This window comes from Ochotona curzoniae, unplaced genomic scaffold (genome assembly GCF_017591425.1).
Source record: "Ochotona curzoniae isolate NIBS_2020 unplaced genomic scaffold, NIBS_Ocur_1.0 contig_908, whole genome shotgun sequence".
Taxonomy (NCBI): domain Eukaryota; kingdom Metazoa; phylum Chordata; class Mammalia; order Lagomorpha; family Ochotonidae; genus Ochotona; species Ochotona curzoniae.
This window is the reverse complement of record NW_024466607.1, coordinates 27704177-27725392: the sequence shown is the minus strand read 5'-3', so window position 1 is coordinate 27725392 and position 21216 is coordinate 27704177. Positions and strand designations below refer to the sequence as shown.

The 21216-nt window shown below is 43.8% G+C and overlaps 1 protein-coding gene across 7 annotated transcripts in view; it reads left to right on the top strand.

Annotated features, from left to right (window-relative positions):
* Positions 1-20364, top strand: part of MAGI1 (membrane associated guanylate kinase, WW and PDZ domain containing 1) — a 594780-nt gene extending 574416 nt beyond the window's left edge. The window contains exons 18-25 of one of the 7 annotated variants that reach the window (XM_040994776.1): positions 1002-1295; positions 4168-4368; positions 9376-9469; positions 9587-9647; positions 10506-10649; positions 12683-12821; positions 14855-14943; positions 16812-17599. In XM_040994776.1, coding sequence (XP_040850710.1) covers positions 1002-1295; positions 4168-4368; positions 9376-9469; positions 9587-9647; positions 10506-10649; positions 12683-12821; positions 14855-14943; positions 16812-16868 — 1079 coding nt within the window. In that variant the 3' untranslated portion in view covers positions 16869-17599. Of the gene's footprint in view, positions 1-1001; positions 1296-4164; positions 4369-9375; positions 9470-9586; positions 9648-10505; positions 10650-12682; positions 12822-14854; positions 14944-16811 lie in introns of all 7 variants that reach the window. The other 6 variants (XM_040994777.1, XM_040994773.1, XM_040994774.1 and 3 more) reach the window with 6 other exon arrangements.
* Positions 20365-21216: the final 852 nt, after the last annotated feature.

Genomic DNA, 21216 nt, shown 5'->3' with positions numbered 1-21216 from the left:
GTTTCAGTCTAAGCTCTACTTGACATTCCAGCTTCCTTCTAATACACATTTTGGGAGGCTGCAGGTGATAGTTAAAATGCTTTGGTGCCTGCCACCCTTGTATGGGACCCAGATTGAGTTCTGTGCTCCTGGCATCAGCTGGGCTCACTCCACACACTGTAGGCATCTGTGGCATGAACTAACAGCTGGAAGATCTCTCCCTGTTTGTCTGCCTTTTAAATAAAACTAAGTACATGCATAAAAATGTAAAAGAAGTGATCATTAAATTTTAACAGATCTATGAAAGCAGAAGCTTTGGGGAATAGTGATAACTTTACCCCAAACCTAGACACAACACATATTTTTATTTTGGCGCAGTTGGTCCCATCTAATGTCTTGGCTCTTTAGCTTGATTTATCCTGGCACCTGAGAAAGCAATGTGTTCAAGACAGAGACTGCATTTGGAAGTAGGCTGAGATAGCCTGTTCTACATGCAAGAGTAGATGTTGACATCTGGAAGCTAGGGGGAAAAGCTGTGTCTATTCCCATGGGTATTGTCACAGATCCCACACAGGGTGTCCCTATAGACTGGGACAGCTTGTAGATTCTGACTTGATGGGGAAAAAAAAAAAAGAAGCTGGGTAGCAAGGAGACTGGAGGTGCTGGCAACAGGAAGGTACAGGTGTGGCTGCACCCCAGAAGACCATATGGTGGTTGGCACTGGTGTGGCCCATGCCTACTGTTGGTGTGCATTCCTTTGTGCCATGTGCAAAAAATTTCAGAGCGCTGATATTGCTGCAGACAGGAGTCTAGGTGTGGATGTTAATAACACAGGTTGCTGTCAATGACAACACGATTTGGGAGTCATTTGAGCGTTTCCTTGTGATCCCTGGGTACCAAGGGATCAGTGTATGTCAACAGCGCCTGCCGACAGTGCTTTGCACCCCAGTTCTGTGAAGACACCTGCCTCCTTGTTCTGTTGCGGAAGCCAGGTGGTTGAGATGTGTATCTCTCTGTGACAGTCCCCAAAGCAGAAAACGAGATGCCCTCGCCAGCATCGTCTCATCACAGTAGTAACCAGCCAGCCTCACTGACAGAAGAGAAGCGCACCCCACAGGGCAGCCAGAACTCTCTCAACACCGTGAGCTCTGGCAGTGGCAGCACCAGTGGTATTGGCAGCGGCGGGGGCGGGGGCAGCGGCGTGGTGAGCACCGTGGTGCAGCCCTATGACGTGGAGATCAGGCGTGGTGAGAACGAGGGCTTTGGCTTCGTCATCGTGTCCTCGGTGAGCCGGCCGGAAGCAGGCACGACCTTCGGTGAGTGCTCCTGATGATTTCCCCCAGGGTTTCTTACCACGCCTGGGTTTGTTCTCTCTTTCTCAAGGCAAAGAAGGCCAAAATCTCATTAGTACAGATGCTTTACTACATTTCACTTTGAGCCATTAATGTCTTAATTGGGAATGGAATTTGTTTGGTAGCTTTTTACCCTCTGAGGATTGAACATTTGTTTTTAACCATTTCAGCTACCTTCCTGAAAAGTTGCAACCCACAGCCCCAAGCATTCATGAGATTTGCATAAAATTTGCATAGCCAGCACTTGTAGGTGAAGACTAGAGGTTTCCAGGGAAGAGGACTTTTGAAAGGGCCTCCGTAGGAAGAGCAGTGGCCTTAGAAAATACCAATGCTTGTAAAAATGTCTAGGGAAAAAATAGAAGTGGAAGGAGGAAAACTACTGCATAAAGTGTTCTGCTATCTGATTTTTAATGGTATTTTTACTTTTACTTGATTAAGAATCTGGTTAAAATCTGAACAGAGTGGCTTAATTTTCTCATCTCATCTGGATGTTGGGGACTTCAGCCACGTTTGGCAAAGTGTTACCTGGTACAAAGGTTCAAGCTTTGCTGGTTGCATGAGGAAAGACACATAAGAACCTAGAAAATTCCAGCAGCTGGTCACCTATGAATATATTCTTCATTAGCATGGGTTATGGATGTATGCTCCAGCAATGATCTACCTTTCCAATTAGGTAGAAAGTCGTTTGCCATCTCCCAAACTCATTCATTCATTAGTATGAAATCTGATGGGAGAAGGAGAAGGGCATATAAGCTTTGACCTTGGCCACACTTCTGTCCCCATGTGAATTCTGATGATAGTTAGCCTAAATCACTTATCCCTTTAGAATTCTGACCCCATCAGACTCACTTCATGTCTATTTTGAAGCAAGGTACATGGCTTCCCGTGAAAGCTCTCTTGTCCTTAAGTTTTATTTTGGTGAGGGACAATGACTGAGCCAGGTTTATGCATGTGTGGCTGCGATAACAGATACCCCTTACTAACAGTGCTTCTGTGAGCTCCGTTAATAAAGCCATCACAGCATGTCGTGGATGGGGAGCTGATATCCAGGGCAACAAGGGGTTTTGTGGGTTTGTTTTGTTTTGATGAATTTTTTGGATTTTTTTTAAAATGAAGTTTGGAGAGTCTTCTGCTTACTTTAAAAGCAGGAAAGGCAAGCAAGGGAGAAGAGATCACCAGTTTACCTCTTCAGATCTAGCATTTGATTGATCCCCTGAGCCCTGTGATGTTCCCAGTTACTTCAGAGTTCTCAGCTTTACCTTCTAAAAAGGAATGCCAACTGTGTCAAGTGTCAAGCTGTGTGTTATGTAACGAATGTGGAATGTTTTCACTCACAATTTGCTCTTTGATTATTTTCCTTTGGCTCTTAAAACAAATAAATTAAACTTTCCCTAATACTTGCATGAAACTTCTGAGCTTTGCAGAGCTTGCCTTGTACCTACTGTTTGCTACCATTGCTATGCCAGCTGTGCTTGGAGATGAGCTAAACTGAATCAAGATCTTGAACTTGAGTATGGAAGCTTTCCACTGCATCTACCTGTTGGATTCCAATAGATACTTGCTTTCTTTTTAAAATGCTTTAATCTGGGCATTGTGTCCAGTGACACAAAATCCAGCCAGTTTGCTGAAATTAGAAAGCATTCGATTGTATTTTCTTATGCCTCTTCCCCTCAAGGACCAGGCTGCACCAGAAGAACCCTCTTAACTATATTCCATGTCTCCCATTGCTAATTTTCTTACCCTTTCCAAAAGGTCGCTCAGCTGCCTAACTGCTTTCATGTTTCCTAGAATGCCAAGTCCCTAAAATAGGTGAAACCGAATGAACATTTTTGAAGCTTGATATGTGATCAGCTAGACACCAGGACTCAAAGCCGATTGCCCACCTCTCTCTAGTTTAACAATGACCTGGAGTGCCTTAAAGCACATACACAAAATGCCTTTCCTCTTTAAGGCCCCTTTCCTGTTTTTTTCTGTTGTGGGTAACTGATGATGAGAAGGGGAATGATGGAAAGGAAAGGGTTGGGGAATGAATCGAACCTCGCTTTGGATCACTGCTCAGTTTTCATCTTCCCTTGAGGTTATCTTTGCGAGGCAGGAGCAAGATGTGAAAGGTGATGAGCCAGGCGGGACCTAGCATGGAAGCAGCTAAGATGGGCTTATTGATCAAAGCACCTGATAGGAAGAATAAGGGTCAAGGTTAGGTGTTTTCTTGGCTCATCTGTTGTAGTAATGATGCACTTTTGCTAGAGCTTTCATCCTTTGGAGGGAAGGCAGAAAGTGGCTGTGTTTGTTCATTAGATGTTTACAGATTGAATTTGTGTGTGTATTAACTGACTCTCATGTGTCACAGCACACCCGGTGATTATTTTTCTAAAGGAAAAAAGAACAAAACATTGGCAGAAGCTTGCACAATGGCTGGCAAAAATGAAGTGTTGTGAACACACAGAATGAGTAAAGCAGTCGGCCTCCCTCTGGGTCTCACATTGGCAGTCCCCAAATAAGTTGGCACTGAGTTATTTTGGGGCTCTTGAAAGAACTTCCAAAGTTGCCAGCTTTTCCCAAATTCTGGAATTAAGGAGAGAAGCAGGGATTTTCCATTTGTGTTGAATCAGAAGAAGACTCCAGCCACTATGTCTAGCTTTGGGGACACTGCCCCTTAACACAGGAGATTGCCAATGTTTTGAGCATCAGCGCAGAGCTCTCCTTTGAATAACATTTGCTTAATGCTTTAATTAATTAACACTTAACCTTCTCTTTCCCTTTTCAACCCTTTTTCTCCTCCCTTCACTATATTCCCACGTAACTTTAAAAACAATAAAACTCAATATCAAAGCAGGCAATGCATGTGTGGCTATGCCTCACAAAATAGGTCGGATTATTGAGGGGAGCCCCGCTGACCGCTGTGGCAAGCTGAAAGTAGGAGACCGGATCTTGGCAGTAAATGGATGTTCCATCACCAACAAATCCCATTCAGACATTGTCAACTTAATCAAGGAAGCGGGAAACACAGTTGCCCTCCGCATCATTCCCGGGGATGGTAAAGTATACAAAAGCGTACCTATTATGTCTACTCCCTCCCCCTCTTCTCTCCCTTTCTCTGTAAGTGTCTCTCTACGTCTCTCTCTCATAGTATTAATGGAATTGAATAGCATTGACTTAGAGGCAGCTCTACCCATCCCTAACTAAACAAACATGAGCTATTGTTACTAAACTGTATCTCACCTTCCTATTTAATTAATCCTACAGTCCCATGGCCCTTACATACTGCAGATATCAAAGCTGCAGAAATTTTTTAGCTTTCTCCAATTTCCTTTGCTTCTGATGTTCAGTAGTATGTGTTTTTTTTTTTTTAGACAATAAGCCAAAATTGAACTATAAATATAATAGCACAAGACCTTGTTTGTAGTAAGGCAGGGTCAATATTCAATATTATGCTTTTTTTTCTGAATGAATGAATGAATAAATGTGTAGTGGTTTCTATTTAATAGGAGAATTGTAATATTTGTGCCTACTTGATCTGTTCTGCATTTATAGAGAAGAAAGCGTTAGATTTATGTATTATTGAGAGATTTATCTGTATGTTAAACTAGTTGCGTTCTTCCTTATTTGCTTGGTCAGTTAAATTCAGACCTTTGTTCTGTTGCATTCATGACAACTCTGCACCGCAGGTAACATTTGGCATCATCCGCAGGAGGTGCCAGTAGCATCCAGTGGGTGGAGAGCTGGACTACTTCTAAATGTCCCACAGGATATGGACCAGTATCTTCACATTTTTAAAAAATCTATACAGCACAAAAAAGCAGTATTCATACTCTTATTCATATTTAATAAAAATGAAGTTGTGAGTATTGATTACTTAGAGAATTAAGCCTTCCTATTGACCTTCATTCTAAGCTGATTTTGCCCTTGGGAGGAAAAGGAGTATTTGTCCCAAAGTGTTTCCTTTTTTTTTTTTTCCTGCATTCTTGCTATAGGTATTGTAAAGTAAAATATATATTCCAAAAGTGTGCATTTCTCAAGAGGAAGATGTGGTTTGTACAGATAATGTGGTAAAAATCCTACACTGGGGTCCTATAAAATAAGATCAGTGAAAACTATTCAGCAAAGAGTACTTTTGTATAGTAATTGAAAGTAAATTAGTCTGATAGTTCAAAATCCAAGTGATCTAGTAAGGATTTTCCAAGAAAAGTACATACAAAATGAATTTTGAAGGTTGTTGATTCTAAGAAGAAAAAACATTCCATTTACCAAAAATATCTCTAATTGCAGAGGGCAAAAAATAGATTCTAGTATAATGGTCTACTTTTCCCTTCTCCAACAAATTAATGGATAGGGATTTATTGTCTGTTCTGGAGCCTGATCTACCAGTTCATCTGTTTGGAAAGCTCGTATGCTTTACAGAGGTGATCACAAGATAAGAGAACATTGGTTCCTCACAGAACAAATGAACCAAGTCAGAAAAATGAAGTAAGAAGTAGTTTGGAAAGCCAGATTGTACATGCTTTAGAAGGAGCTGGAAATTGCCGTCTTAGAAACTGGAATTGAAGCAGAGGCTTCCAGTCGCTGGAGTTCTGCTGGAGGGTTGTATAAACATAGGGAAGACATAGAGAATGATCATTACAGTTGGATGCAGGGAAAATCTTGCTGGATCCACTTCCTTTCTGAATGGTGGTGGATATGTTTGCTTGTAGGATAAAAGGGAAGTGAGCTTCATGTGAGGGAATTCCTGTTTCATTCAGGCAATTCATTCTGATGTCTTCATCAAGTCACCCAAAGGTGATTCGTTTCTTAATCCCTACAAGGAGGCTAAAGTTCTTAATTGAGAGTGATTTTTATTAGAAATCCACTGTGATAGATACCCTGTACTTATAAACTCTAAGAAGTATTTCAGAAGGTGGTTGCTTGCATGAACAGTGCTTGGAGATTTTTCCTCCTGAAAATTTTCCTTCCTTTTTTGAAAAGGAAGGGTGAAAGTTTTTTTGTTTATTTGTTTACTTGAAAGAGTTAAAGAGAGGGAATGATAGAGATCTTTCATCTGCTCATTCACTACCCAGTTGGCCTCAGTAGCCAGTACTGAGCTAACCCAAAGCCAGAACCAAAGCTTCTTCTTCCAGGTTTCCCACATGGGTAGCAGGGACCCAAGCATTTGGACCATCTTCTCCCACTTTGCCTAGGCAATCATCAGAGAGCTGGATAGGAAGTGGAGCAGCTGGGGTATGAACCAGTGTCTATATGGGATGCTGGCGTAGCGGGCAGTGCATTTACTTACTCCACCACAGTTTCAGCCCCCTGAATTCCCATCTTTATCTGATCCATGATGCTTAACAGTTTTTTTTTTCCTTGTCATCAGTAGCCTTCTTTTTTCTTTACTTAGGCCAGTCTTTCATTTCCTCGCTCTTCTTCCCCCATTTCTCGTTTCCTGTTCAGCAAAAGCTCTAAGGCATGACTCCCCTTTCCTTGGTAGTATTGTGCGGCTAGGGGACCTGTCTCCTGCAGACACTGGATAGGCCAATCTGAGGGATGTCCTTATCTCTCTATTTTTATTGACTTTTGGGGCCAAGATGGGAGGCGGGACATGGCCAGAATTTTTTCTCCCACAAGATAAGGATAAGGGATAATAACTAGATAATGCAGTGCACGAAAGGCCAGAGACAAGCCGAACAGCTTCTAAAATCAAAATTTACCATATCAAATCCCTTTCAACTTTGAATAGCAATACCCTGTATGTGCCGGGTGTGTGTGGAGGTTGGAGGGACTTAAATTGGAGCAGCACCAGAGTGAGCCAGGCTAACATGGAACCAGTGAGACTGAATCAAGTTCAATACGATTAAAACATTTATGAGCTTAAAAATGTATTATTTAAATTACAGTCTTAAATTCATACATTCTGGTTCAAAGTGCTTATATAGGAGGAGAAACTTGGCAACAATTGCTGTTTCCTTGACAAAGGCTGAGAATAGTAAGATCTCTCCCAAAACTCTTCAAATATTTATAGGATTCAAATATCCCCACAGATATTTACTACATATGTGTTTATGCATAAAATATTTACGAAAGGAGTGATTGTATCCCTTGATTTGCTCAGCCTTTCAACATTGATTTTGTAAAGAGGGGGCTGAGAATATAGAAGGAGAACCAAGTTGGAACTGCCATCAGTTGGCTGGGAAACAAACTAAAGTCTGAGATACCTGCTCCTGTGGCAAGAGTTAAGTGCCCTGATTTAGAACAAGCAGTGACAGCATCTTGAGAACCAGGGGTGGCTTTTCTCAACACGTGACTACCATGGAACATGTAGGAACAGCCGTCACCTTCCTCAAGCCAAGTTAACATGAGCGTAGACACTGTTTCTTAAAGGATGAAGGGTGTTTTCTGGAATTTTTCATAAAATCTCCAATCTGCCTAGAAGTTATACAAGTCAAATACTTTGACACTCTTCATAATAAAGGCTGCTGCTGTAGGGAAGGCAGGTACGCTCTCTTGTTTGAGGCCCTTTTCTGTTTTATCTGTGATATGAGACAAAGTTTGCTTTGAGAGAGAACTATAAATTTTTTATAGCGGTTGTATTTTTTAAAAATTAAAGAGCATGGAAAAGTAGGATCTTGGTTTCATTCCAAATGAAGACTTAAAAATTCATTAAAATCTTTCCAATTATCTGGCTATTTTAAAGGCATCTCTGACATTTAGGGTATACAAAAAATCATTTTGGTGCTCTGAGTAAAGGCCATTAAATCTAGCAAAGGGGGCTATTTTGTATATTAAGTAATCCTTGATACTGCTTAGTAAGTTGGGGGTATTTATCCATTGGAAAACAAGTGTCGCTTATCTGAATGTATCAGTTAAGTGTTACCTCCTTGATGCCAACACAATTTCCATGTAAACAGAATAAAAGTTAGCTGACAGGCAGGCTCTAGAACCGTGAGCAGTTTCTTGCACCAACCATTGTCCTCTTGGATAATTTTTGCAACAGTGTGCTTTGATGTTTTGTTGTCCCCCAAGTACTGTAGAGGAGGCACCCGGAGTTCAGGTCACTGTGCTGAAGTTGCAGGCAGTAAGTAGTGCATTGCAAGCACCCAGGGCACAGAGTCGGACTCCAGAACCTGATCTAAGAACTATTGTGCCCCACCATGTCCCAGTAATCAGCTTCCAGATGCACTGCCTCCCCCACTGAGGAGGGTCACAGGGCATATGGGCACAGTTAAGGCAGAGCAAAACACACACACACAGAGAAACATCTGTTCTGTTTTTCTCATTGGAGTGCCATCTGTGGCTACACTCAAGAGGGTTTGCAGATTCTATACCTCCAAATTGTGGAGATTAATGAGGTTGCTTATGATGGTTATTATTAGAAAAGAAAGTCCGTTGACATAGAATGTAATCATGTGCATTGCATTAAGGAGGTTTCATGATTTATACAACCAACATTTATAAACTGTGGTTCCAACAAATACAGGTTTATAAATTGATTGTTCATGAGTGATAGTGGATGAGATCTGTCAGGAGTTTCGTTTTTTCATTTGGGTTCTCATTAAGCATAATGGGGAGGAAGGTGAATTGTGTGTGTGTATGTTTAACAAGATAGTAGCACACTTCCTGAGCTTAATATTTGCACAAGGAAATCCAGCAGACTCAGTAAATGCTGCGATAAATTGCAGGAAACATTATCAGAGCCCTATCAGCCTGAGGAATTCTGGAAAGTCATTTTAGGATGGCACAGTGCAGTGTTTTGATGGGACTGCCATTTTTCAGTTGTAGGGGAGGAGCGAGACACACCTAGCTGGGCTATAATTTTAGCACAGCAACGTTCTCTTTATTTCACTTTGAGTGAAGTCTGGGATCACGAGAGTATTCACGGCCCATGTCAGAGTAGATCTTAAGGTGGTTTATGTTTTAGACTCCTGATGGTTTAGGCATCAGCTTCCGGTCATTTACAGTGGGGTTAGGGAAGTCAGACGGGTTGTTCAGGTGCAGGACTTCCACCTGCCTACCAGTTAGTCCAGGTCTTCCTCAGGGTTTTCATTGTTTTATGTTCTTACTCTCCTGGCAGAGTCCTCGAATGCCACCTTGCTGACCAATGCGGAGAAAATAGCTACCATCACCACTACACACACCCCTGCCCAGCAAGGGGCCCAGGAGACCAGGTCAGGCATGGCTTTGGGTTCTTTCTGGGTTTAAGGGAAGATGTCATTCCCAGCGTGACTGTATAGCCCTTTGATTTTACTCTCAGTTTTTCCCATCCATTTTTCTCTCCCCAGCAGGAATACCACCAAACCAAAGCAGGACTCTCAGTTTGAGTTCAAAGCACCCCAGGCTACACAGGTGAGAGCTGTTTGCTTTTCTGTCTCTCCACATAGTTTTGCACATTTGCCTTCCAACTTCCCAAAGCTGTTTCTACAAGTTGTTTTTAATGGCATCCTTGCAATAAATATCTTTTGGTGAGGTGAATTAGCAAATACATGCTCACCCTGGGTTGTCTAGGAAATGGTGTTTATTTTACTACCTTTGAAAAAAATACTCCTAAGTGTCTTTTTCCAAGGGGGGAAAATACACAATGAAAAGTCATTCCAAGGATTGAAAGAACAAAGCAGCGGATACTTACTCGTGATGTCCATAAATGTATTTTTGCCAAGAAAATATCTTTCTGATAAAGAGTTTCTTGGGCTTATGAATTTCAGGAGAAATCCACAGAGCTAGGGTGCTAAGCTAAAAGCACCTTAGGGTGACCCAAAGTTCAACAGATCCCTGTTAACTATCCTGGGAGCTTTTAGTATCCATTCACTCTTCTCAACCAATGTGGGAACCCTTCCTTTTCCTTTGCACTGGTAGTTGTATCCAGATAGTGAGGACTGCCAGCATTGATCTGACATGGCTCAGGGACACTCAACTCCAGAACAAATGAGACTTTATCATGGAATGAAGAGTCTTCCTGTCTTGAAGGCAAATGGCACCCCCAATGTTTGCATCTTAAAATGCATATTGCACAATACGTGCATCTTTATAGGAATGCTCCTGTCTTCAACTTCTTGATCTCCACCTGCAACATGAATGAAGGTTAATAGGCAAATAGAAGCCCCGGAATGGGAATAGAGGTTGCACCTTTTTGCCAAGTCAATGTAATAGGAGAAATGTATGTAGAGGCAAACTCTCCCAGAATGACTCTTTCATTCCTTTAAATAGGAGCAAGATTTTTACACTGTGGAACTGGAAAGAGGAGCCAAAGGATTTGGCTTTAGTCTTCGAGGGGGCCGGGAGTATAATATGGACCTGTATGTTCTGCGCTTGGCAGAGGACGGTCCGGCTGAAAGGTGTGGCAAGATGAGGGTAAGTAGGGGCTGGGCTCAGAGTACATGTCAACACACATCTCCAGGGACCCCTGGATGCACGGCCATAAGGTTCATATTCATGGGAGCTAACATTTACTGTAGCTTTTAAGACTAACTGCCCCTTTTCCCTGTCTTTCTCTCTAAAACATAATTAGTCACAACTACTAACGTTCAGTGACTCCTTCCAACTCTGGGATTAAGACTACATATAACATCTTTTTTTTTAATAAATATTTATTTTTATTGGAAAGATATACAGAGAGGAGGAGAGACAGAAAGGAAGATCTTCCGTCTGTTGGTTCACTCCCCAAGTGACTGCAATGGCCAGAGCTGAACCAATCCGAAACCAGGAGCTCTTTCGGGTCTCCCATGCGGGTGCAGAGTCCCAAAGCTTTGGGCCATCCTTGTCTGCTTTCCCAGGCCACAAGCAGGGAACTGGATGGGAAGCGGGCTGCCAGGATTAGAACCAGTGTCCATATGGGATCCCGGCACTTGTAAGGGGAGGACTTTAACCACTAGGCTATTGCGCCGGGCCCTACATATAACATGTTAAAGTAGGTATTTCTGGATCGCATTTCCATAGTTCTCTCAGGAGACAGATGTTTCACAGAAATTCCTGAGTACCCCAGGATGCTCCCAGAACAGAAAAACCATGTGGCCCAGAAAATTCTGGGCCAGGAATTCCATTTATTCTCCAGCCGCTCACTCAAGCCTGAGAGAAAAGGAGTCAGCTCTTTGCTCAATGCAGGGCCAGCAACTCCACGGTATTAATATTCAGAGTTACCCCAGAGTCATCAAAGCTGCAAGTTATAATTGCACAAGTGCCAAAACTTACTGTGCCCTGCCTGTCTCAGACCTGTTCCTGTGGGTGGGTGCTGTTGCATAGATGTGAGTATTGCCACACCCTGCTGAAGGTGCACCTGCAGCCTCCTGGAAGTCAAAGGACTTGCACCAGCTTCAGACCCCACAGCCAGTGCTCCGCCTCTGTTTTCTGATGTAAGGTTTTCGCACAGAGACCTGGCATCCCCTTATTAGTCCTCTATCTCCAGTGCCCAGAATAGTCATCGACACATATATATGCTTCAGGAAGTGATGCAGCCAAGACTGTGGTCTCATCTTAATGTCATCTTGGGAAGTCAGTGCTTCTAGGGTTGATCATAGGGTTTTTCTCAGGATCCTCTGCCCTCTGGGCTGTTGGCTGGAGCAGCCCCTTTGTTTTTCTATGGCACTCCATAGAGTAACTCGCAGCGTCTATCAAAACAAGTGAGACAGGATCCAAGGTTATTTGAACTGACATCCTGTTTGCCATATTCCAGTTATAAAAGCAAGTCATTAGATATAGTTCACATTCAAAGGAAGGGGGTGGCTCAAGAGTATAAGTAAGAGGAGGCCGTGATCAGTGGGAGCTGTGCAGCAGGAGCTGGCCGCTGCCTCCTTCCCCAAGGGCTAAGATCCCCTTATTGCTTTGCGTTTAACACTTAACATTATCATTACCTTTGACTTATTGGACAGTTGTTGGTTGTCTTTCTCTTATTAGAATGTCACTTGAGCAAGGGTTGGTAAATGGTTGGTTGGTCGGTTGGTTTTTTACTGTTAGAGCCTAGTAATAGAAAGCCATCTGAAGGATGTTTAATCAATAAATGAAGGCAGTTTAGGAACAGACATCATGAGAAGCTACCGCTTAAGGTGCTCACATTCCACATTTTGCTACTGGTGCAAGTCCTGGCTGTCCTGTGGTTCTAATCTTGCTTCCTGTTCATTTGTCTGGCCCAACAATGGGTGATAGCCCAAGTACTTGTGTCCTTGCCATCCATGGGGGCCTGGTTGGAGCTCCTGGCTCTTGGCTTCAGCCTGGCCCAACCCTAACTATTGCAGCCATTTGAGGAGAGAAATAGTAGATGGAGGATCTGTCTCTCTCTCTCTTTCTGGCTCTTATTCTGCCTTTCAAATAAAGAAGTTCAAGTCATGAAGTCCCTGAATAACCGACGGAAACCTCTTGCAGCTCTGTCACTTTCTCTCTTGCCTTGGCAGATCGGTGATGAAATTTTAGAGATCAACGGCGAGACCACCAAAAATATGAAGCATTCTCGGGCGATAGAACTGATTAAGAATGGTGGCCGCAGAGTTCGCCTGTTTCTGAAGCGGGGAGACGGCTCAGTACCAGAATATGGTGGGTCAAACTATGAAAACATTTCTTCCTTCCCTGGCATGACTCCATGAATCTGTCTCCAGAACAGCAGCGGGAAAGGCTTTTTTTGTTTCCCTCCCGTTCACCAGTGTCTTACCAGCCTCTTGCACCATGTGATTCTTTGCCTCGCTTGTTCTGAAATCTACACACATGTCATCCTTTTGCTTGCTTCCATGGACTGGGGCATGGCCTAAGACGAGATCTGTAGAGCCCCCTTTCTGATAATCAGAGAACATTTTGTCTAGTCCAACCAAGAGCCAAGGAATGTTGGTTTGAACTGTGCCAAACTGTTTCTCAGCTCCGATTGTTAGCACAAAATGACTATATACTCCTTTGATGAAGCAGGAGAGCAGGTTTCCTGAGTGATCTGTTGAGGCACAATTTAAAAAAAAAAGTTTTTCTTTGGGGTTCCTTGATGTCTTAAGAGGCGGGAAGTTCCGAAACAAGTTGGAGGGGCTCTGCCCACCTCCCTTCTGCTCTGTCTACAACAATTCTCCATCCCCCTCACTGGTCTCTTACACCCAGTCAGACCACCCAGGCCCACTCCTGTCAAACGAAAAACTGTTGATGCATTAGCCATATGTTCCTAAGTGATAAAGGATAAAATAAATTCCCAGTGCTCATCATGAGGGAAACATGTTACTATACCTTTCCTATGAGGAAAGCCGGGTTATACGTAGAGTTCTTCCTTTGTCATATCTTTAGACATGATTTGAGTAGACAGCAATGCGCTTTACCTAGCTTAGTATCGGATGGCAAAATATTGTATATTGTAATAAGCATGTCCTATTTATTTGAGATTCTTAAATTTACAACAAAAGGAAGCTATGCCCTAGTTGTAGGGCTTTTTTTTCCCAACCAAAGGTCTACAAAAGTTTCTATAGAAACTGTGATTGAATGGTCCCCATATACATTGGTCCCCTTTATTAGGGATTTACCTGCGATCTCCCTCTCAGCTGGAAGTCATTCCGCACAATTCCCAGCTGCTTTTTGGACTGACCCTTCATTCAGATGCAGCTCCCCAGATGTTGGACATTGGTACAGGTGCAACAATATGCAAGGGGCGTCAGGATAGGGGCTGTTGGTGAGTATCAGACCAGGCCCCGTTAGATACATTTGGCCAAGCCCAGGGGAAGTCTCTTGACAACATGATGCCATGGCTGTGCACTGTACTAAAGTTCTGACCTTGACCGTTCGGTGTATCGATACCACTGAAACTGTGTAACATTGTCTCCCTTTTCTGTCTCCCCCCTATGCTTCTGTCGGATGTAATGTTTCATTTGAGAGTCATCATCAGTAACCTGTGTACCTTCTCAAAACCTGTGTCTGTTGCACTGAGGATGAAAATCCAACACTAACAAATGTTCTTTGGGCTAAAAATAAAGATTGTTTAAATACACGGTTTTCCAAGAAGGGTCGAACCTGCCAGGGCTTGTGCCGCTGTAATGTCTCCATGCGTCATTTGGACTAAAAAAAAAAAAAACTCTCTAAATCTGTCGATTAGAGTCACAAATGGGTTATAATATGTTAAGTTCCAATATTTTTCTGACTTGATTGGAACCTGCTTCTCTGTGAGGCTATTTTTGTAATGAGTTTTTGTACTTAATTTAACTGCCGTGGTCATGGGGTGGGGGGAGGACTGGGGAGTGGGGAGGGACCTAGGGGACTTATTTCTTTGGTTGTTTATTGTTCAATGCTCTCCTATGCCAGCCTGTCATTGTTCCAGTTGTTCCAAAACAAAACAAAAAAGGATGCATCCACTGTCCGGGTCCCCGAGTCACCTGATGGCTGTGTAAAAATGTCACTGTCCCCAATCGCGGTCTCTGCAGCCTTATCTGAGTGTTGCCTTAGACTGTCTGACTGGACAAATAAACTCTTTGCCCTATGTTAACAAATGCAGATTTTTTTTTTGTTCTTTCCTCTTTGTTATAGGGAATCTAAATGTTCAACTTTTTTCTCTTTCTCTCTTTGTCTTTCTCTCTGACTGTTCTTGGTGCTGGGCCCTCCCTCTACAGCGATGATACCTCCTAATATCGCTGCATGTATGAGAAATGAAAAGCTCGGGGAGGCTTGCTTCTACCTTATGGGCCGTAATCAAACTACGGTTTGTAGCTCAATCAATACTAGGTGTTTCTGTGCTGTGGCCTAATTTCCTCATTGCTTCTGCTTAGCTCTTTTTGATATGTTTGGCAATTCATTCTGAGCACCCTGCGTTCTTGGACTTGTAAGTACACTGCTGACCCTGTGAAAGTCTTGCTGTGCCTTGTCTTAAAATTAGTTAGGAAAAGCCAAGGTTGGGATTAGGATAGTGGCAGAGGCGGCCTCCCTTCACCCAGATCCATGGGCTTTTGTTAAGAAGAACTTTTTTTGTTCTAGTCGCCTACCCAACACGTAAAAAGAATGAGCACTCATTGAGCTGGATGGGGCTTGCTAGAGCAGATAAGATTTCGTGGTGCTTCCGTTCTCACTTGGCCCACGACAGCCCATCGGCCCAGACCTGATTTTGCACACAGATTGTCCCTGGCTCTTAGCCCCACCCATGTATTTTATGTGCAACCTCTGTTTTGACACGATAGTAGAAGAATTGAATAACTGTAACAGAAGCCGTGATGTGAAAGCCCCATATGATGTACCATCTGGCCCTTGAGGAACCTCGCAGACCACTGCCCGAAGCTGGAGCCCCACTTTTCTGAAAAGGCTCTCTGGGTTCTGAGAAATCATTCATGAAACCAATTAATGGCTTACTCTTGACCCTGATGTCTCATGAGAGATCCTTGAAGAGCCCCCGGGATTGCTTTGTCTCTGTCACACTGCAGGCACACCACTTCCGGCCTGGAATGGTTTTTACAGGTCTGACTTTGAAGCTCCTGTTACAACAGAGCATCCCCGCTTCTCTGTAACTCACGACACCCCTTAAAACATTATTTTAAAACATAGTTTAGGCATCGTCATCAATAAGGACTGTCGTGGGCCACCTTGCTTGGGACCTCAGTGCTCAAAGAAGCAGCCAGTGACACCACACAGCCCCAGAGCTGGCTGCCTCAGAGATCTCACAGAAAAAGTATCTATAAACCGAGGTTTTTTTTTTTTCCTTTTTTTCCTGAGCCTCATGGAATTTCAAATGTGAACCGAACCACCTCTTCTCCTCCCTCTTATTTTAAAAGGTAGTGCACTTTAAAAAAAAGTTCCCTATTTATTAATAAATGCAGAAAGAAGAGCCAACATTTGAGGGACACACCGTAAGCAGCATAGTGGAGTGGCCCCTCGTGTGCCCATCACAGGCTCGCCAGTCATTGAGAGCTGGCCCCGGGTGTGCCTGGTTGCCTTGGTCACCACGTTGGGCCAGTTTTCTTTTTTTTTTTTTTTTAAGAGTAGCACACCCGGCAGCCAGTACAATGCAGACTCCAGGCCGACCTGCAGTCACTTTTCTTCCCTCCTCTCACCCAGAGAAGAGGTAGAAGCCTTTGTGTATCCCCAGAAAACATCCCCCTGCCCCTCCCCATCAAGATGCCAGAGTGTTTATGTATTTATTTATTTATTTTCAAGCAAATCAGAGCAGTCTTCGAAAAAAAGAATGTTTTCTGCCTGGGGTGGGGGGTATGCAGTAGAGCTGCGGGCAGGAGAGAAAGGGTCCAGGGTGGGGGAGGGGTGCAGAAAAGCAAAGGCTAATTCGTGGGGGGGGGGATGTCTTCATAGCTGCTAGACAGTGTGGGCTATGCGCGGCAAGAAAACAATCAGGGCTGATTTTATATGTTCTTTAAAGACCTCTGGAGAACTGCATAAAGTTCCCTCTCCAGTAACTCTAGCTAGTTGCAGTTGTCCATCCATTAACCGAGGGTTAGCGGCTTGGAGCCTGACTGCTTTAACAGTTGTTTGTTGGCTGTGACTAATGAGTCAGGCGGGGGTGGGCGTGGGGATGGGCGCTAAAGCTCCCGGTACCAAAACCGTGGCTCTCCTTTTTCTTGCTCGCAGACCCCAGCGGCGACCGGAACGGCGCCCCCTCCGGTGCACAAGGGGTTCCGCAAGTGAGGGCCGTGCCGCCCGACCGCCGGCTGCATCCGTCATTGGAGTCCAATTACCCACCCGATCTTCACAAATCATCACCCCATGGGGAAAAGCGGGCCCACGCGAGAGACGCAAAAGGCAGCAGAGAGTATAGCAGCAGACAGCCCAGCGAGCACCACACCTGGAACGGAACTTCTAGAAAACCCGATGGCGGCGGCGGCGGCGGAGGCAGCGGCACCTGCCGACCCAAGGACCGGGCCGCCGATGGCCGGAGAGATGCGCAGCCCGAGCGCGTGGCAGTGGGGGCAGCGGCGGCCAATGGACCCAAGAGGAGACCCCCGGAGAAGCGCAGGGAAGGCACCCGCAGCGCTGACAACACCCTGGAAAGGAGAGAAAAGCGCCGAGATGATGGGTCCCCGGAGCGCCGGCGGGAGCGCTCCCCGGCCCGCGGCAGGGACAGCTCGCCCAGCCGGCGGAGGAGGTCTCTGGAAAGGCTGTTGGACCAGAGGCGGTCTCCGGAACGCAGGAGGGCCAGCTCACCCGAGAGGAGAGCCAAGTCCACCGACCGGCGGCGGGCGCGCTCCCCGGAGCGCAGGCGGGAGCGCTCGCTGGACAGAAGGAGCAGAGAGGACAGAGGCGGCCTCCGCGAGAGGGAGGAGGTGAGCGGGAAGCAGGACGCGGGCAGGAGTCCCAGACATCCCCCGGAGCAGCGAAGGCGACCCTACAAAGAATGTAGCACCGACCTCAGTATCTGAGGCCCTGGGTCCCGTTCCAACCTTTACTGTGTCAAAGGTTCTACGAGGCAGGTCGCGCGCGAACCTGAAATCGGTGTCTTACCTAGGCAAGCTTCTAACACCTGATGATCCTGCAAAGAGAATGAACATTTTATGCATTTGAAATCTTCTAAGAAAAAAATATATATCTGAAAAGTGTGTGCCTGATGTATAATATTAAAAAGAAAGTATTTTTAAAATGCATACCTTTTTTTTTTTTGGAAATTATTTTGCCAAATGCTGGCCCAAAGGGATATAGAGTTTTGTTTCTACCTAAGCTGTAGAATGATCAAGAATCATTCCCTTTTGGGGAGCTGCCTTTTTCTCTCCTGGTGAAATGGGGCTGTTGGTCATTTTCTCTAAGGGAAATTAAGTGTCATTCATTTGATATCGACTGTTATGTAGTGTTGTAGCGCTATACTGTAGTCGGGAGTTTTGCTTCAAAGCAGAGAACAAAAGGGCAAAGATTTACTTGTGAGAGCTGAGGACCCTTGGGGATAGCATAGGGTTGCCCAGTGACCCTATATTGAAGCCAACAGTCTAAGGAGACTACTATTGCAAATGAAGGATATGTTTAGCTGGAAGACGCAGCTCAAGAGAATTTTATGTTCTTGGATTCTGGTTGGTTCAGAAAACAGTAGTTACACTTCCTGGTCCAGGAAGGCACAGGAGGAGAAGACAGGTTCCATGGCACCTCCACCAGCTGGTGAGATTTCACGTGGGGCAGGGCCAGTCATTTGGCCAGCTACTAGGAGCAGGCAGACACCTCTGTGTTGTCACATTGGAGGCTGTTTGTCGAATGGTGCGGGGGATAACATGCCCATAGGAATAAGCCCTGCTTTTAGCAGAAGATGTCTGTGGTTACCTTGTGTGAAAACTGGGGAGGAAGGAATGAGCGGTGGTGGAGGGGACATCTCTGTTGATACTGCAAGAAGTGAGGGTTGGGGGTGCGTTCTCAGAAAGGCCCATTGCACACTGAAACTGTAATCTAAGTGTCTGGGATTGATGGAATAGGAAGGAAGAACAGGATCCGAGTGTTCTAAAACACTCTGGGAAACATCTACCTTCAGGACCCTGTCTTTTGAGTCTTTGGGACAGCAGAACCAAAATGTTGATCATCCTTTCAAAACAGATCCATTCTTTTTCAATCTTGTGGGAGAGGTGATTGGGTCTGGGAGATGGCGATTGTGTCGGCCGTAGCCCCAGGGTGTGGTTAGAGCGGATTACTGCTTAGCTGAGCCAAAACGTTTGCTTGTACCTATTGGACCACTACAGCAAACCGCTGCTGTCAGTGCATCGTGTGTTTCTGTAGTACTGTTCTGCATTTTCCGTACAGACACAAAACTCTGCAAGTCAATCACTGTTGTTCCCATGGTACTGTAAAAAAAAAAAAGTGAATAAAAAGAGAAAGCCAGCCAATCATAGTGTGTACAGACTTTAAAATTGTAATTAATAGAGCCTGTTGAAAAAAAAAAAACAACTGTTGCCTTCTTTTCTTGTACAAAAGAGAATTTATGACAAAAAGTTTAGCTGTGAGGAATGTGATATGTGTTTATATTTCTGAATATGGAACAAATTGATTCACGGGGGTATATTTTAATGTAAACTAAATCAGGTATGTAAAGTTGTTTTAAACCAGGATACTGTATAAGTAATTCTCTAAAGCTTTAGTTGGTTTGAATATCATCACTTCCTCCACGGTGAGCCTGCTTGTGAATTATTAAGCACTTGTTTGCCATCTCTGTTCATTCATTTATTTCTTGCAGTGTGCGATGGACTTAATGCTGTTTCTGTATTGATGAAAAGCAGTATGGGGGCCAATCTTTTTATAAAACACTATGCATATATAAATATTACATTGTTCATAGCTTTATTTGACACATGGGTTTATACACAACATTAGAATGAGTAGATATAGCTGTGTGGCCATGTATAAAACAAGTTCCTTTCCAGGAACAGACACATTGTGGGTTCTGTGGCTTAAGAAGGAGGGAAAGGTGAGGAGGGCTGTTGTTATTGCAGTTTTCCATACAGAGCACATTAAGCTGTGGTAAGAAGGCTAAGGAAGAGTCCGACTGAATGATGACATTTCTTCCTCCTCAGTTCTCCTCAGAGCCAGATTTGAGATTTGATGCAGAAGGTTCCATTGGCTAGGATTTTTCTTACTGGTTCTTGCAAAATCCGTAATGTTAAATGACACCTGCTTTCAATTGTGGTCCAGAGTTTTAAATAAATGAAGTCAAGGTGAATTTCTGGAGTCCATCCTGAAGTGAACCTCATGATGTCTGTCTTCTTGTAAGAGATAATAGTTGACATTTTCAAAATCTTATGTGCTACCCATCTGGACTTGCCTGAGTCCATGGGCATTTGGTGTGATGGTTTCAGCTGAACTCCACGCACCAGATTTGCTTTGGAAATATTGTACTGTACAGGGACTATGCATTCAGCAGAAAGATAGGGGTTTCTTTGAACTACTGTAACCTTGAATTGAAAACCGATTCTTTTGAGCCTACTTTCCCTAATCCCCCACTTCATGTCAATGTCTTGATGAAAGGTGATGGATGAATATTTTGTGTGATTCAGTCCAACCATGTAGGAGTCCCCCTCCTTCCATTATACAATGGATGCCTGAAAGAATGTTGGGAGGAGGGCTCAACACCCTACTTGTATTTTTTAAGTTTCTTTTGTGAAAGATTTTGTAATGCATTTTTACTGTAAAAATACATGGAAATGTATGCATTCCATAACCACCACTGCTTCTGGCTTGCTCTCTTTCTTGTCTCTGTTGTCTCAGTTGTTATCAGGGTCAAGTACTCAGTTGAGTCAAAGCCAGTGAAAGACCATCCTGTTGAAAGAACTGTCCGACAGTGCTGTATTCCATAGGATATGGTCTGTAAGCTGATTTCTTCATCACACCTGGGGAGCTTGTGAAACATGCATCCTCTCAGGCCCCACTCCAGACCTACTGAATCAGCATCTGTGTTTAACAGGATCCTTAACTAGTTTGCATGCACGTGAAAAGTTTGACAGCACGTGAGAGCATAGCACCCTGCTAACAGAACAGCTCCTGCCAGACCAGGATTTTTGTCACATCTGGTGTGATTTTGGGCAGATTCCTTTACCTCTTTAAGCCTCCATTTATCAGTAATAGGGGCATACTCCTAGTGTCGACAAGAATGAGTGCATAGCACCATTACATCTCTGGGACTTAAGAGTCCTCAGTAAATGACACTAAAAAAAATTTAATTGGTGATTTCCTGCACAGCAATGAATGTCCTACTCTTTCTATTATGGTTTATTTTCCTATTGAAAATGAAGAAAAATATTTCCCTATAAAAATGAGGAAGAAATCCTTTTGTGTTCAATCATTAAGTTAATGAATACTATGTTTCTTTCTATATGACAAACATAATGATTGTAGCATGGTTTTAAAAGATGAGACCAAAAAATTGTAAGAGTTGGAAGTAGAGATGTATGTGGAGTTAGGCATGCTACAAACTCATTAAACAAAATTGTTAAGTCATAGTAGGGGACTAAAGAGACATGTAGATTGATTCTGTAGTCTTGAATAACTTTCCAATTTCCTTTTCCCAGTTTTT